Below are 17706 nucleotides of genomic sequence, written 5' to 3'. Positions count from 1 at the left end.
CGATGTGTTGTGAGCATGCACCATAGTCTCCATGTTGGGCTTTGAGCAGGAAGTTAAACAGCTTAAATTTGCAGAAGAAAGCTGGGAAAAAGAGAAGAAGAAAGGAAGAGAACAAAACAAGACAAAGGTACTAAGTAAAATGCAGAGTGCGTACGAAATGTACAGCACTGAAAAGTTATCCATGTTGTCACCATTCGACCATGTGCTGCTTTCTAACTTGTTTGGTAGGTCATGTAATAGGTCAACCTGAAGAAGGTCTTTATAACAGCGAGCTGAAAGGGGACATATTTCCACCTACCATGGCAGAGTTGGACATACTTCTGTCAATAAACTGATTCTCCCCCACTGCTTGTATACTGGGACAAGGACAGTTGTCCAGTTAAACAGCCTCATTGAGATGTAACCGTAACTCAAATTAACTGTGCATGGAAACATACTGAGTGTGAGATCCCAAGTCTTCAGAATCCCCACTCTGAAACTGTTTAGTATAAACCCCAAGAGTCTGGTCCTGCATTTTGACTAAATCATCTGGTGTGTGTGTTCTCAGGATTCAATTGGATCTGTCATCATATCAGTGGTCTCCCAAGTTTATCATATTAGTTAAGATTAGAATACCCTCTTGTGTGCACCAAGAATAAGGTCAATAATATTGCCAGCACTACATTGGAGAAGAGAGGATGTTTATATTAACCCTTTGAAACCTGGAGCAACATCACTTTTCTTGTGCTGCATTCACCTGCATGTCACAAGTATGTTAACCTTCTAACACTGAGCTAATTTAATTGATTTCATTCAAAAATATGGGGAAAAAAGACAACAAGCAGCTTGGTAAGAAATGATTCACAAATTGCAAAAAATAAATACATTTAGAAAATTATTTTTTAAAGCTATGGAATAAGTTTAGTGAAAGAAAAGGATTTTGTATTGCATTTAAAAATAATCATAATTTGATAATTTACAAACTAATTTTCAGGAAATTGTCTTGTCTTTTTTCTGAACTTTTTACAGACTTCTTGCTAATTTTTGGTTCAATTTTCTTTGCCTTCTCCCCATATTTTTGAAAGAAATCCAGCCAATTTCATGAGGTCTCGTTAGATGTATTTGGTATTTCTGCACCATAGTGTGTGTGTGTGTGTGCGTGTGTGTGTGTGTGTTTTTCAACCTGTGATTAATAAATGGCAGGTCTGCTTGGGTTTATTTAACTGAAACTCAAAAGTTTGCTGATAAGAACAGCAGCTCTTTTCAGGGAACATTGGCTGTGTGTATATCAAGAAGGTAGGTGACTTTGAATAACAGGGGCCTGTTGCATAATCTCCCTCAGTCATATACTGCAGATTGCTTTGGTGGGCGTAGAACTGGACTGAGACTTACATAAGAGAGAGTGAAATGCGCATACATAGCCAAAGAAACGCAAAGGTTGGGAAAAAAGAGGCAGCACATGTAGTACCTGTAAACCGCAGATATATGTAATATTTCTGCTCTTTTTTGAGCTTTTGAAACGTTTACCAGAGTTCCGCACGTGAGCTGCTGTTAAGAGTAAATTTGGACTAATCCCTGCAAATAACCATTACTCCGTGTACACACTGAACAGCACTGTGGTGCGTAGTCTGTCAACAGAGTCGATTATCAGCTTAAAGAGGCACTCAACCTTGAACAAGTCTGATACGCACTAACAGATACAGCTCAGTGGCAGTGAGAAGTCTTATCAAGCCCATTGTTGTCTTAATACATTGTCTATTAGAAATATATGTTTGCATATGTGTTGCATAATGCCAACGCGTGTTTCTTACCAATGTTCAGTGTTAGCCACATACTAAATTCACAAACAGGAGATGAGTTTATAGCTCTGGAGGTGGTAAAAGTGGGCGGAATGTTAATGCTACCCTCAACCCATGTTATTCCTCACCGATGTTTTTGACGATGTTGAGGCTGTGGCAGATTGTCTGGGAGCCATCTCCATTGCTCAGCAGCCTGCAAAAGAAAGAATTAAGAATTATGTGTTTGCACAGGCAGACAGGTGGCTGAATATTTTCACTAATTTTACTATAAAAAAGGATGCAGCAGTACCGTTGGTGCATTCCAGCACACAGACAAACAATGATGAATTCTGCTCTTCATCAACAGTGTGAATCCAAGCAGCGGAATCACTCTTGAAAATATAAAAACATCCATCTGCGCCTCCTCACAGTGAGTCACTACTCAATCATTCCAATTTCTCCATCACCTATTCTCTGCAATTCACAGTGTATCTGTACATTTTGCTGCTCACAGGCAAAAGTATTCAAATAATCGATCGTTTTCTTTTGTGCTTTATATTATAAGCATAAAGTCACAGTTTAAGCGTCACAAAAAAAAATAAATCATTTGTTATTATTTCCCTCCCTCACACCTCTCTGTATGCAGTATAATTAGATCTGACCTGAGGTTGGCGTTCTCCTGGTCTGCTCCGTCAGAACTTGGCCGTTGTGTTGTGCTCATGGTGTTCCCTCTGACCTCCTGTACAGTGCACGATGCAGCTGTTTGCTCAGACAGCTTTTTAATGTCTCCGCTATGAATGCCGTGAGTCCGGTAAGTGATCATGTCAGCTGTAAAATCTCGATGCTGGCTGTTGGAGGCAGCAGATAAGTCCGCACTCCTCCCTCCTCCCACTCCTCCTCTTCGCCTATCCACAGCGTCCCTGTTATACCGAGCATGTCTGCTGTTGGCCTCACCATTGCTTGGCAACACAGTTTTGGAATGATGGAGCTCTGGTGAAGGCTGGGGGCTGTGTTTGACAGCAAAAAAACACACTTTAGAATCACATCTAAGGCAGCCACCTTCACCAAGGAACTAGAATTCTTAAATTGACATTTAATCAAGTCATGTGTCTCTATTTGACATGTACATGTGCATTATGCAGATTTGACAGGTGGTAAATGAGTGGCTCAACCTCCTAAAGTCTGCATTCTTAATACAGCTACTGTACATATCCCGAGGGCTTCAACAAGAGATAAAGATACACAACCTTCTGTCCTAATTTGGTCAAAACTGCAAATGTGTCATTTGTTGTCCTCAAAATCCTGTAAACCAGGAACATGCCACTTGCTTTGCTTGGGGAGCACAGGAAGCCAGGAGCCAGCCGTAGCAGCCCCATACATGTTTCTAGGATTTCAGGACCTATCTAGCATTTCGGGACACTTCTGGGATTTTAGGATGTTTCTAGAATTTTAGGACACTTCTAGGATGGCAGGACATTTCTCAGATTTTAGGACATCTCTCAGATTTAACAAAGTTTCTCGGATTTTAAGACATTTCTTGGTTTTGGCTGTGACAAGGATCTTCAAATGTTTCTAGGATTTCAGCAATTTCTCAGATTTGAGGACCTTTTTAAGGATTTTAGGATGTTTCTTGGATGTTAGGACATTAGGAGCTAAGCTAGGACCTCTGTTGGGAGGTGTGGGAGATCCTCCTCTGGCATTTTTTTTGATAATCAAAATCTGTTCTTGCATCAATTTCAAGTCATGTTCAATCCTGATGTTTTTTTCCCTTATAACTGTTTGTATGTTATCAAGTAACACAATGTATTTGGTTTTGGTGTGTTGTTTCACCTGTAATAAAAGTTTGGAGAAGCATACTCGAGTCTGACCCCAAAGCTGAGCAGTATACTGCTGTGGACGGGTCATCAACAAAACTAATTTCAGTCACTTAAATCATTACTACTTGAAGTTTATGCTATATTGATTTTTACAGCTTAACCTTTTGGTTAAACAGCCCATTCTGCCTATGCTCTTGTCAAAGTCACCAGACTCCATTAAGAACAACAGTAATTTGTTGCTGCTGGTCTACCACCGCTTTGATGAGTTAGTTTCTTTGTGCTATAGTATGACTTTGGGTAACTCTTTCAACTCCAAAGTTGCAGAATAACACAAACAAAATAACTGTTTAGACAGTAGTAGACCAGCAACTTATGTTCAGTGATGTTAAAATCAGTGTTTCTCACAAAGGAGTCTGGCTTCAAGAGAACGACCTAACTTGTCTGATGGTACAGCCAAGCAGTGAAAATACTCTCAATATAACATAAACTTAAACTGATATTTATTTTTTAGGCGGGAGTTTTTTAAGGTGGCTAAAACAGGTTTTGTCGCTGACCCCTCCACAGCAGTACCTTGCTTAGTTTCAATGTAAGACTCCAACCTGCTTTTCCAAACTGTGGGCATGCTGACTGACATCTAATGTAAATAATATACTATTTATGGATAAATACCCAAAAAACACGCTCATATCCCAATTTGTCAGGTACTGCTGTTTTGCAGTGGACTTCTGCATCTATATACTACGCTCTAGGTATGCTTGTGCGTCTGCTGTTGAATGTTCCAGGGTGCTGCTACCGTGATGTCAACAAAAGCGCATGGTGGGATTTCACGGCATGTGGTTATGTTTACCACATTGCAACCAACAGTACAATGTCAACAAACACACATGCTAGCACAGATGGTTCAAATTAGGGGAAGAAGGCACATGGAGAAGTATTAAAAAAACTCCAAACCCCGTCACTTTAGGACAGGAAGCGAACACTGGACTCCGTAATGAAAATCCAGGGTTTGTTGGACCCATCCACTGCCCCTCCCATCCACCCTTTAGGCACCCTCGTGCACTTTATATTTCATTGTTACCTGCAGCGTTCAACCAGATGCCGCAGTGTTTCATATAGACGCAACAGGTTCTGTCAGGCTGCATACTCACATGATGCCACTAGTGTGCGTATAATGTGGTTGCTACAGGTGCTGTCTGGCTGTCTACTGGTGAATAATAACACTGCGACTGGTTCTGTCTGGCTATGTTCTCACCTGATGCTGTGCAGCCACGTTTCATATACACATGAAAGGTGCCTTTTGGCGTTGCAAGTCACCGTCAAGGCGGTGGTCTTTTGCGAGATTGTGATGAGAACATGCTGTCATGTCATGTTTATATATATATATAGTACATACAGTGAGTGGCATTTGGTCACCATTACAACCTGTGCTTCATCTAATGTAAACCTATCCCCAGTTCTCTCAGTTTTACCACTCCCATAGCTGTTTGATGGATACCTCCTGGTGATAAACTGCAAAATGTTTGACTTGATGAGTTGAAAAGTTAAACATTCACTTTAGAGTCATTTTTCATTTCAATGAGACTTCATCTTCCACCGTGCCCACTTTAATGTGAACTGAAATGAATGTATATAGACACTGTATAGGTTCAGGCCTATACAGTCAGACAAAGCACTCTGCAGGCTGACCCTCTGTTCTGTCACCTTCAACTCTCTCTTAAATACATGATGGATCAAGGATAAAACAGAATTGATTATGGGTTGGTAAGGGTTACATTCTGACAGTATGAGAGATTTAGGATTAAATTCTCAGAATGTGACTGTTGGTACAACCTGTATCCACAACCAAAAAGAAGAAGAAAAAAAAAGGTGAAATAGTGAGTTGGAGGCGGCAGAAAGTTGGCGTTTTCTGTTGCAGTTACGTGAAAGTTCAATATATACTGACTAGATATGCTCGAAATCTGAAGGTTGACAAGCATAAGTCAGCATTTGAAAGATCTGCACTTTCTCCCACATAAGTCTTTTGAATGACAATATTTCGCCCTCGAAATGTTTTAGAAAAATGTTCATGGTCAGTGTAGGGCTGTAGGGCTGACCGGCTTATAGTGTGGCTCTCTGTGGCTCTAGTGTGGCCTGTCTTCTAGTTTTGGCTCAAAATAACTTCAGTCTACAGTTTCTCTGGTTCACCAAAATAAAATGAATGCAGTCTGACACAACAGTGCTGCTACAAATCCTCCTCATGAATGTTCAGATGTTTAGTTTGTGTTTTAAATTGTTCCAGAGAGGTGTTGATTCAACTGCATGCTTATTATGAAGGCTGCAGTTTGTTGTACTGTTCAACTTTATCATATACAGCTGTCTCTACCTGCCCGTCCATGTATCATGATGCTGTGGAGGGTGCCGTACGGTTGTCCGGCAGTGTATAATAACACTGTGAATGGTTCTGTCTGGCTGCATTCTCAGCTGATCCGGTGGCATATCACGTGGACACAAAAGGTGAATTTTGGTGTTGAGATTTGGTGCCGAAAAACATTGGTGATATTTGGCAACATCGGAATGAAAACGGCCTGGACTTAGAGTGAACTTAAAATGATGCTAGATTTAGGCGTATATGTGATTGGTTAAGGACAATCAAATCCCAAGGCAAGAGGCACCTTGGAGGCCCTAGTTTGTTTTTTTTTAAAGGCGAATACAAACATGAGCAACATAATATAAATAGCAAAACCAAAAGCAAACTTTGCTTAAATTATACAATAATAAAAACACAAACAGAACATGCTTCCTTTCAAAGAAAAATGTGGAAACTTTGCATATTGAAGGATAGGTGCACTTCATTTTTCAACATGTGTTTGACACCAGCAGTGGGGCCCCATTAGGGAGATTCCCAACGTGTTGTTGCAGTGTCTAAGGGGGTTTGAAGTAAGGAGGATTTGTTGCAGGACTGCTGTATTAGACTGCATTAGTTTTAGTCTGGTGAACCTGATAACTAGAAACTGAGTGTATGTGGCCACTGAGCAGCTCGGATGGAGCAGCCTGTTGCTCTTTGTCTGCTATCACAAATCCTGTTCTTAATATTGTGAAACCTGTACAAAATGATTTGGTCCCTTTCAAAGACATGGCTAGAAGGCATTGAGCCACTCAGCAAGACATGGCCCAAAGATCAGCAAGAAATCAGTAAACAGAAAGTTAAGTGAAAATAAGCAAAAAAGAAAAAAGAAAAGTTTAATTCCGAACAACAATTAACCCTTTGAAAGCTGAAACGCCATCGCTTTTCTCATGCTGCGTTCAGACCCCTTTCACAAGCTATTTGACCCTTTGAAACCTGAGCAAATTGGTTTGATTTCTTTCAAAAAAAATGGGGGAAAAAAAGGCAAAGGCTAACTTGCCAAGAACTGTCCCGCAAAAACGGACAAGAAGATTCACCAGAAATTAGTTTATTAGAAAATTATCCAAAAAATAATGAAAACCATATTTATATTTAAAATAATATTCCAAAAAAAAAAAAATAAAGTATATAGAATAAATACACTTTTTTAAAAAAAATCTTCTTTTGTTAGGATTTTTTTTATAATTTGGTTTTGCTTTTTACTTTTTTTTGTTTATTTTCAGGTAATTTTTTTTGTAACCTTTTTACTAACTTTTTGCTCATTTTTGAGTAACATCTTGTTAAGTTGATCAATGTCTTCTCCCCATGTTTTTGAAAGAAAACATTGAAATGACCAGGAAAAACAGTGCTAAAAATAAAAATATAATTCAAATTTAAAAAAGCCTATGTATATACATTTTTTTCTGTAACATAAAAAATGGAATACATGTTTATAATAATTATAAATGTAGTTTATTGGACATTATTCTCTTTAAAAAAAAAGAAAAGAAAAAGGATCTTTAAAGATATTTAATTTATTGAAATTTGTAAGGCAATTTTTTGCCAAGTTGTGTTTTAACTCATGTTTCTGAGAAAAAAAATCAAATTGCTTGTAAAAGTCATATAACTTGTAAAAGGCATCTGAATGCAGCACAAGAAAACTGATGTCACCCTAGGTTTTAAAAAAGGATGTGTTACCTTCCATATCCCAACCTTAAGATTATAATATTTCATACTGAGCCCTAAAATCATGTTAGTATAAAACCAACCAGCAGGTACCAAGTGTACATCACATGTTTGGCTGCATTTTTCTGGTTTTATGGAAAATTACTTTGAAGATAAAGACTGCCTTTCGCAGTATAATCATTCACTTATAGCTGGAGACTGCTGTCAATGAGAGAGGCCGGACAGGCTTGAGGCCGGACAGGCTTGTGTGCTTATCGCAGACATGATATGACTTTGCAAGTATAACGTATAAAGAATAAAAGTGGTGTGTGTGTGTGTGTGTGTGTGTGTGTGTGTGTGTGTGTGTGTGTGTGTGTGTGTGTGCAGTATTTAAACAAGCACGGTGTGTGCTGATTTGTTTTCTGGGTGTGTTTGTGTTGTGGTAGGGTTGGGCAGCGAAGGCATGACGACTTACCGTCTAGTCTCCGGCAACAAAGATGATTTGTGGGGTGCGGGAGAGTTAGAGGGAGGGACTCCTGCTCTGTTGGATGGACTATGGTCTGAACCAGGCCTGCTCGCATCTGGCAGGAGAGAGAGAGAGACAGAGAAAGAGAATGAGAAAGAGAGTGAGAGCGATCAGAAGTGGTTTTATGATCAGGTACAACAGTTGCAGCAGCACACACATGCATGCATGCACGCACGCACACAAGTACACAGACACACACGCACACACACACACACACACACACACACACACACACACACACACACACACATGCACCTGCATTATTTAGGCCCAGCACATATGAATAGGGTAAAAAATGTATAAAATCACTGACAGATATCATGAAGCTTCCCCTGTTGATCACTAACATAAAGATAACTATTTTTTGTATCACAGTTTTTCTGAAATTGTATGTTTGAATGTGCATATTATGCATTATGTAATTAAATTTGCACAGATTTCCTAACATTCACAGAACAGAAATTTGAATGTTGGATAAAGCCATGTTCAAAATTCTTAATGTTGTTGGCATAATAATTTCAAAGGGTTTTGCAGGGGAAATGTTTGATATCTCTTTTTATCACTCCTTAAATCAAACAGTACCGTTAATATCCACAGAAAACACACTTTCGCCATATTTTTAGGAAAAAAACATAAATCATTCAGGCAATGAATGATTTATGAACAAACCCCTCTGTAAAAAGCTTCAGAATACAGACAGGCATAAAACTGGAACGTTTATTATGACAGTGCTACTGAAGTGAAGTAGGAGAAAAAAGGCTTATTCTGCTAAAGTGGCCTCATGTTTTGTAAATTTTCAGACACTTTTAGCATAAACACAGTGAATAGGTCAAAAATTAACTAATACATATCACCATGAAACTTTCCCAGTTGATTACTTATAGTAAAGTAATATCTTTGTGTTACAAGTTTCTGAACTGTTTGACTGTTTAAATTCAGTGTGGCATTATGTGATTAAATATGCATTTTTTTTGCATACAGTACATTTCCAGAACAGATATTGGCATTAAAATAAACACCTAAATGTGCATTTTGGATGTTTTCTTTCTTTTTGTCTGAAAGGAGGCCAAGATCTTGAATGATGCGGTGCATTAAAATGTTTTCCTCTGCACTGTTGCCCCTTTACTGACGAAAGATAAATTAATCAGTTCTATATGTTTAAAGAGCCCTAATAGAAAAGTATTTGTGATGCAACAAACATGAGCTTTATGCCTAATTAACCCTGAAACTTAGGCAAATTGGCTTGATTTTTTGGAAAAACATGGGAAGAAGGAAATAGGGAAAGAAGAAACCCCCAAATTAGCCAGAAATGAGTAAAAAGCACAAGAAAATAATCTGTAAAAAGTTCTGATGATAATAATTATGATAATATATTATATATATATATATATATATATATATATATATATATATATATATATATATATATATATATATATATATATATTATCATAATTATATATATATATAAAAAATATTATTATTTTGTAAGAAACTTTAAATGACTGTATATAATTATAATCATAAATAAATAAATTCATAATTAAAACAATTTTTTTCCCCAAAGACACTTCCCCTGGCTTTTTAAAAATAATTCTCTGAATCTACTAATTCCTTGCAGTTTGTGGAACAGTTCTCACAGAGTTGCTCATTACCTTTTTCCCAATGTTTTTGAAAGAAATTGCACCAATTTGCTCAGTGTTCAGAGGTTTAAATACTTGTGAAAGGCATCTGAAAGCAGCACAAGAAGAGTGATACCGCTCCAGGCTTCAAAGGGTTAACATGGATACAATAAACACTATATTTAATGGTGTAGTGAGGGGATACTCAAGGTATATTCTCGACCCACCTCTTTTTCTGTCACTTTAGGGTATATCCACCTATCAGTCAAAGAGCCATTGTAATATTTGTAAAGAATTCCCACTCCCTCCCACCCACCTCATCAACTACAATTACACAACTGACTATATTCATATTTGACGTTTAGAGGTATTGGAAATGTTGAAGACACTGACTGATTTCTCACCAACAACCATGCTGGTAAGCCAACACATCTGAAATGCTGTCATTTTCCCATCATCCTCATACAAAAACAGCCATCCATCTAAAAGAGAGAAACTCATGCCTCGAGTCTGACCACAGTCAAAATGTACAATCAGCTGATGATGCGGCAGTGCTATTTTTTCTCTCAGGCAGTAACAGAATCTCCTGTTGGCTCTGCAAGCACTGTGGCAATCCCACTGTCTGTGGGTGTGTGTTACTCCCACTGAGAGTGTTTAACTTGGATTTGTACATTCCCTCTAGTGACTAGAGTTTAGACATTCAAATGCAATTAAGCCATAAGGATATACTGCTGTACAAATCAAGCAGCTTATATAATATGATGATGACATAAAAGAAAAATACTCAGCAGTTAATAGTGATGCAGGAGAGCATGTACTATGTATGAGTGTAAGTGTGTGTTTGTTGAAAGGATTGATTTCAGTCTCTCTCACATTGTGCAGTCCCCTGCCCCTTATCCTTGTGTTAGCACACTGAGATTACGTGTCTTAACACACTCATCTCTTACACCAGTGATATTTAACTTGCAACCCACAGGCCAAATCTGGCCCCCAGTAGGATGCCCAGTGGCCCCACAACCATTTTCTATTTCACAATAATATGTATAATATATACATAAGGTGCCAGATTGCAGAAAACAGCATCAAAATAGAGCTTGTTTATAAAACAAAAGTGGCAGTGGAGGATCCCCTGCGACAGAGGTCCTAGCTAAGACCCTAATGTCCTAGAAATGTCCTGAAAACATATATACAGTATGTCCGAAATGTCCTCCAACACTTGAAATTTCCTAAAATCTGAAATTTCCTGAAATCCAAGAAACACCCTAAAATCCTACAAACATCTTAAAATCCTAGAAATGTCCTTAAATCCTAGAAACACGTATGGGGCAGGTGAGACTGGACCCTGTCCTCCTGTCATTTTATAAAGAGGCCCTCCGCACGAAGCAAGTTGAGCATCAATGTCTTACACTCTCTCATAGACACACACTACAGATGAAAACGTTGATCAAAAGATGTCTATTTTTAATCATACATTTATACTAATTCTCTGATTTATACTAATTTCTGTTCTTAGCAGCTTGTTCTGGAACTTTCAGCAATATCTGTGTGAATCGACAGACGTTTGCTCATTATCGCTGTTATGGTCGAAGGTGCGATGTGTTTGAACCCTCCAGAAAAAGATATTGAGTTGACCTTTAGTCAAAAATATTATGCCAGTCTATTCTTTCCATGACTGAGAATGCCTGTTTAACATTCAACATTATAAACTACCTGTAGTTTCATCTTTGTAATAAGATATAGTGATTCTCAACCCCATAAGGCCATGGTATATTTATCACTGGGCCACAAGGAAGCAATATGATTTGGCAAGATAATATTTATTACAGTAACTTTACAGCCTATTTCTGTGGTTATTAGTGTGAAAGTGAAACTAATTTAGAAAGTCATAGTCTCTGTGCACTTTTTGTCACTGTTAACTATACTCTGACTCTAGTTTGATTTAAATGATTTTTGAAACCACCTCATTGATGCTTAACCCTTTGAAACCTGGAGTGACATCACTTTTCTTTTGCTGCTTTCACAAGCATAGCAAATGTAATACAGACTGCCTCTAAATCTTGTGTTAACAGTATTGAAACAGATGCTTTTCCCAAGTTATACTATTTTTTAAGATGTTGCTGGCTGCTGTTTCAACATCCTATTCAATCCCTTTAATAGACTGGTTAACCAGTTCTTGTGGAGATGCAAATCCTCAAGCAGTGACCATAAAATCATTTTGAGGCAAAACATGGAGGACCTAAAATTTCCTACTGGGCAGCCAAAACACAAGCATTTTGGATGCGGACATGTGTGCTACATTCACTTGCATGGAAGGATAAAGAAGAGTATCATTGTGCTGATATGAGTTTGGCTATTCCTTTTGCTTCCTCATATGATTCTTTAGGCACCATAACTGATAATCCATTAGACATACCTGCAAGACTTGCAGGACTAGCTATCAGAAGGGCATATGTTCAGTCTCACTTGTAGGCAAACAGAACTTTGCTGACTCTAAAGACTGATGGTACATGGGTTGGTATAAGGCCTTCAAGTATATGGCAACCTGTATGGAAAAGGCGAGCCATTTAAATTAAACCAAGCCTTTAACTTTTCCACCAAAACAATTTTTTTTGTTTAAGTTTCTTCAAAACAGACACTAGATTAATTTCAGACCTTCAGTGCTTTCATTATCATTGGATGATTTAGTGGTTTATAATTAGGACTTCTCATAATTACACCAGTCTGCTTAGTCTGATTGGCCAAGAAGAAATCACCTTCATAATTTAAAAACTGACAGCAAATGCAGAATGTGTTTGTAAGTAGTCAAAAGTGTGTGTTAAACATTAATAAAGGTAAATACAGTTTGATTTGATTCTCAAGTTTACATATTTGACACCAGAGAGGCATCCCTTCATGAACTGTGCCCAAAAAAATGCTTTACATTGTAAAACGGATCAAAGAATGCTATTAAAAACATAATAAGATACACACCATAGACATTCATCACATAAATTAAACATTAAATAGCAGCTTACTACATAGCAGCATAGCAGCTTAACACTACTATGACAGTCGCCCATGCCAGCCACCAATCTAATAGGTATGTTAAGCTAATGCATAAAGACCACCATACATTGATTTTTTATATATTGATTTTACCATTTAAAATGGCTAAAACATTATTGTAGAGCTGCACACAGCACACTGATCCTCTTAGCTCCTTTCTCTGCTCGCCCTCTTTTTATCAGAACACAAATAAGATAAAATATGAGATAAGCTAAAGGAGATAAGATAGTTAGCACAGAGACTACTTAGAAGGAGAGCAGTTTGCAGCTCTGGAGATGGACAAGCTCGACTGTAGCAACTCAGATTGAGCCAGCACAAACCCAGTGCTGGGGGCTACAGCTGGATGGGGGCTAGCAGGAGCCCTGAGTCTAACTTGTGTAACGGCAGCAACAGGAAGTTTGCTAATCAGGTGGGTTGAGTACCCAAACTCAGTGCCAACATGGCACTGATTCCTATGCAAGCAGTAACTACTGGACCAAACCATAACACAGATTTGGTGCCTCATTTAGGTAACAGGTTGTGTAAATAATGAGACAGACAGCAAGCACAAGCCAGAAAAATAGAACATGCAAGCATGTGTGTGTCAGTGATGGTGAGGCTGCAGAGAGCATAGCAGAGTATACAGTTAAGTGGCAGTGCACTGTGCATTCGGTTTAGGCTGTTTATTAGTGAATAACTGCTACTAGAGATGGCAAATTCGACACCCAAGATCGAACTGTTTAGAAACATTTTGTCACTTCCAGCTTCGGCACGTAGCTCGAGACAGGTTTTGAAATGTCACATAATCGGCACCAAACCGATTTATAACAGCTCCATGTATCAAACCTGGACAGAGAATTTTAAAAGACCGCAGGAAAAGCGGGCGTTTGAGGTGTTGTGTTGTGGCGAGGATGTAGAGGGAGATTTGTGCGAATTGAGCTGTTGGTAGATTGATAGATAGAAAGATTGACATATACATACAGACATACATAAAATATAATATTATATATAAATAATATAATATTTTATATATAAATAGATATATACACATATATATATTTATAGCTTTATATAGATACATATAACTATATTATAGCTATACAGGCTTTTGGGCTGGGGAAAAGTGCGCTTACAACAAAAACGATGATAAATGGGTGCAATGCAAGCTTGTACCAACAGATGCCAACGTAGAGTGAACAAGTTTTGAAACGTTTCAAAACGTTTCAAAGCAATGGTTTAATGGAATTAAAATGTTTAAAAGTCTCTAATTGCTACATCTCCTTAAGATCCGAGCCACCTCTCGTGTCTCTCTGATTAAAGTGAAAAGGGTTGGCACTGATGTAAGCATGCTAAGTTAGCCTCCCACTCTGCTGAGTCTCTCCTGAGTTAGAGACATTTACATATAACTTTGTATTCATCCATATTTATGCTGTATATTTAATTCTACTTTAAACTGTTAACTATACTGTAACAATTTTAAGTTTAAATCAATTTGCCTTTGCAAAAGAAAAAGAAGTATTGTTTTATCACCGGTATCGGAAAAAATACAAATGATATCCAACCCTATCAGGCAGTGTGTTTGTGTTGGCTGAGTTTGAGTTGCTGTGACTGGCAAACATAAAAAAATAAAACTTTCCAGACGTTTTTTTGTAGGGTACTGCTTGCGCTGGCCAGGGGTGCATTCATGTTCTCCTAAGATGGTTGTTTTTCTGACCTTATTTTCATTAGCTTTTAAAGTTGTAACATGAATACAGCGTAGACACTACAAAGAATATGTGCTGCATTTTATTGATCAGAGCATCTAATAACCATAAAATAGAAAAATATTTTTGAATATTTTGACACAACATGAATGTAGAACAAAGCTGTGGAGGTAACTCGAATGTCTGCTACCTGCCCCTCAAGCATGATAAGACAAAATGTTTGATTAGTGACATTTCTGTAATGTGGTATTAGCTCACCAATAGGCTATATAAGTAAGATGCTTAAGTAGTGCATTTAAATGAATCTTTTACCTTTACCAATGTAAACTTGTTGAGTGGTAATGCATCGAAGAGGAGTTTTGTGGGGCTGCAGCATTAGTTGTTGAACATGTAAGTACTGTAACAGTGTGCCACAGAGAAACAGACACCATATTTTGTAAAAGAATTAAAACGTGATTGGTTACAAAGGTTTGATACATGTATTACATGTATCAACTCAAAGGACTTTTGTTCATGCAGAAGAGAAAACCATAAATACAAGAAAATCTGTGAATGCCACAAATTGACATGTACATGGCACGGTACAACAAATCTGTTTGTACCAATTATTCTTGCACAAGGCCAAATGTCTTGCTTCCTGTTTGGCTAAACCACATTTTCATTATGAAAATGGAAAGCTTTAGAATTGTAGAAGCTGGATCGGCTGTTTTTTTTTCCTGTCGCCAGCTTTTGTGCTGAGTTCAGCTAAACCTGTCTGTAGGCTACAGACTTCAAACAAGTGAAACTGACATTAATCCTCTTCAGTCTACCAAAGCAAACAATTTTCTTCAACTAGATGTGTGTTTTTCTATAAGAAAAGTCACCAGTATCTTTTTTATCTTAAGAAATTCCCAAGAAAACACTGCTCTAAGAACTGTCTTTACATTTAACACCAGAACTCTCTTTGAAATTGTAGGTTTTGTAAATACAGCCACTGCTTCTGGATGTAGTTAAATCTGCATTTGTGGTGGCCACACTGTGCAGTGATCTCTTACCCATTTATCAGACATGCAATTGAACCATGTGATCATATCTCTGATGAAATATAAAGGACAAAGTTATCAATGCAAATGATCAGATATCATTTCAGATCAGATATATTATCAGATCTGATAATACATCTGTTAACTGGTGATAAGATCAGAAACTCTTTGTGCTATTTTTCTTGATCAGGAAATTGCATCCCAAAGCAAAATACCTGTTTTAGTTTCCTTTTTTAATCCATACCGCTGGAAGATCAATCGAACAGATTTTACGACATTATTCAACAGACCTCACTCTTTTATGACTTCATTTCAGTTTGTTTGTTTTTTATAATTTGTAAGACTGATGGTGACTCATTAGTTATGTATTAAGTAATCACTTTAATCCCTCCCTTTGAGGCCTATCCGAGATCCGGCCAAAGTCTAAGCCCAAACACTTTACTGTTGCATTTGGTGTGGCTCTGTGAATATGGTGCATTCCTGTCCAGAACAGTGACTAATGTACTGGATAAAAATCTACAACAAAACACTGCAATGAATTGTCACTGGTATTCAGTTTCTGTGATTGCGCTTTGTGAATACAAAGCGGGCTGGTTAAGAAAACTCTATAACAACTTTCAGAGCTCAAAATCAATACATATGTTTGGTTATTTCATATAAACATACAAACTTTAACAAATACAACTTTTTTTTGAACTCTTTGAACTCACAAGGTCATAGGTTGACCTTTGGAAAGTACAGGTGTTACTCAGCCTACCGTGCTGTTCAAACAGAACAAGTTTCTCAGGTTGTATTCATGTAGATTTCGACTGAGGGATTGGAGTACCAAGCCTTTGTTCCACTTTCAATAACAACTACATGCACTGCCAATGGTACAACAATGTAGAGCAACAATATGTGCAAAGACTCCATTTCCGAAGCAGATAGAACTGAATTCCTGACCATAGCTGCTGCAGAGTGATGCTCCCCAAAGACATCTGTCAGTGTTGACTATGCTTTCATTTATATAAGCACAAATTTTGCAGTAAATTAGGTGAAAAACCTGTTGCTTTAGCATTAGAAAAAAAGGCACCTTCAATGCCAAAAAACTTCTGGGACATGTAGCCATAATCCCCAAATTTGAAGTACAGTAGAGATATTCTCTTACTTTCAGCCTGCTGCGCTGAGGCCAGCCTCTTCTTCCTCATTGACCGATAAAAGCGAGAGTTCCTTTGGATAGGCTCTCTGCTGAAACCAACTTTGGGATCATCCTCATCATCTTCGTCATCATGGCTGTGTTGGACCACAGGTGCGGGATGCTTCGCTGGGGGTTCCTGTGACTTTCCCCACTTGCCCCTAAACAGGGCAGTCACAGACATAGTAAATAATTCCCTTTCCTTAATAAAAAAAAGTGAGTTAGGAAGTTGTGTTTGACTTAACGTTGACTGGGAGAAAGAAATCTGTCACATTTAGCCAGAATCCAGGAGCAAATCCATGACTACAAAATGAAAAGTTGTGGTGAAAAATAGATCCAAAGAACAACAACAAGTGTTTCCCAGGCCGTCTCTCCTTCTTGTCAGTGGGACAGCAGTGTTGTTAGCTACACAGGCAGCCTGTGGAACCAGGACAGTGCGTCACTTATTTCTGCCTAAGCTGTAATTATTGCATTTATGACTCTCTCTCTCTTTCCTGCTCTTTGTCCCTCCTCTGATAGACTCCCTCCCTCCCTCTCTCTCTCTCTACACCACCCTGTTACGTGCTGACATTCCTGAGCTGAACCTGGCCTTACCAGCCTGCCTGTCTCACAGCCCGAAAACTCTCCCTGTTGTGGAACCTGAAAAGCCACCCAGTAAAAACCTACAGTCTGTTCATTTCTCTCTGCTTTCACCGTTTCTCAGATCCCACTGTAAAATCTGTCCATGCTCTCATTCCTAGGCAGGTAAGTTATCCAAGTTTAGCGAATAAATGACAAAAATACAGCATGCATTTTGTAGGAAGTGTGTGTCATTGCCTTTCATTTGCATTATAGCAATGTCATAGTGTCTAATCTTTCATGTCCTGTTGAGCCAGGGCCCCATACAGTAGTTTTATCTGCAGTCAGCTGACAAGGAGAGTTTAAAGTTCACTTTCTCTTTTTCTCCACACAGCATTAAGCCTGCCTGTGCTGCCTTTCAAGAACACAGAGTTCTGAAACCAAAGTAACCAACCAAACAATGTCCTAAGAGACTG

General features: G+C 38.2%; 1 protein-coding gene across 1 annotated transcript in view; it reads right to left on the bottom strand.

Moving 5' to 3' along the window:
- Nucleotides 1-17141, bottom strand: part of ngef (neuronal guanine nucleotide exchange factor) — a 38962-nt gene extending 21821 nt beyond the window's left edge. Inside the window, exons 1-4 of the mRNA XM_088079356.1 lie at nucleotides 16646-17141; nucleotides 8077-8182; nucleotides 2420-2764; nucleotides 1907-1971 (exon numbers count right to left, since the gene is read on the bottom strand). Of these exons, the coding sequence (XP_087935482.1) occupies nucleotides 1907-1971; nucleotides 2420-2764; nucleotides 8077-8182; nucleotides 16646-16856 (727 nt within the window). The 5' untranslated portion in view covers nucleotides 16857-17141. The remainder of the gene's footprint in view (nucleotides 1-1906; nucleotides 1972-2419; nucleotides 2765-8076; nucleotides 8183-16645) is intronic.
- Between the last annotated feature and the right edge of the window lie 565 nt (nucleotides 17142-17706).

Source organism: Plectropomus leopardus, chromosome 6 (genome assembly GCF_026936395.1).
Source record: "Plectropomus leopardus strain MGB_pleo_1.0 chromosome 6, ASM2693639v1, whole genome shotgun sequence".
Lineage (NCBI taxonomy): Eukaryota > Metazoa > Chordata > Actinopteri > Perciformes > Serranidae > Plectropomus > Plectropomus leopardus.
The sequence above is the reverse complement of the archived record's forward strand: the minus strand, read 5'-3'. Positions and strand labels throughout refer to the sequence as shown.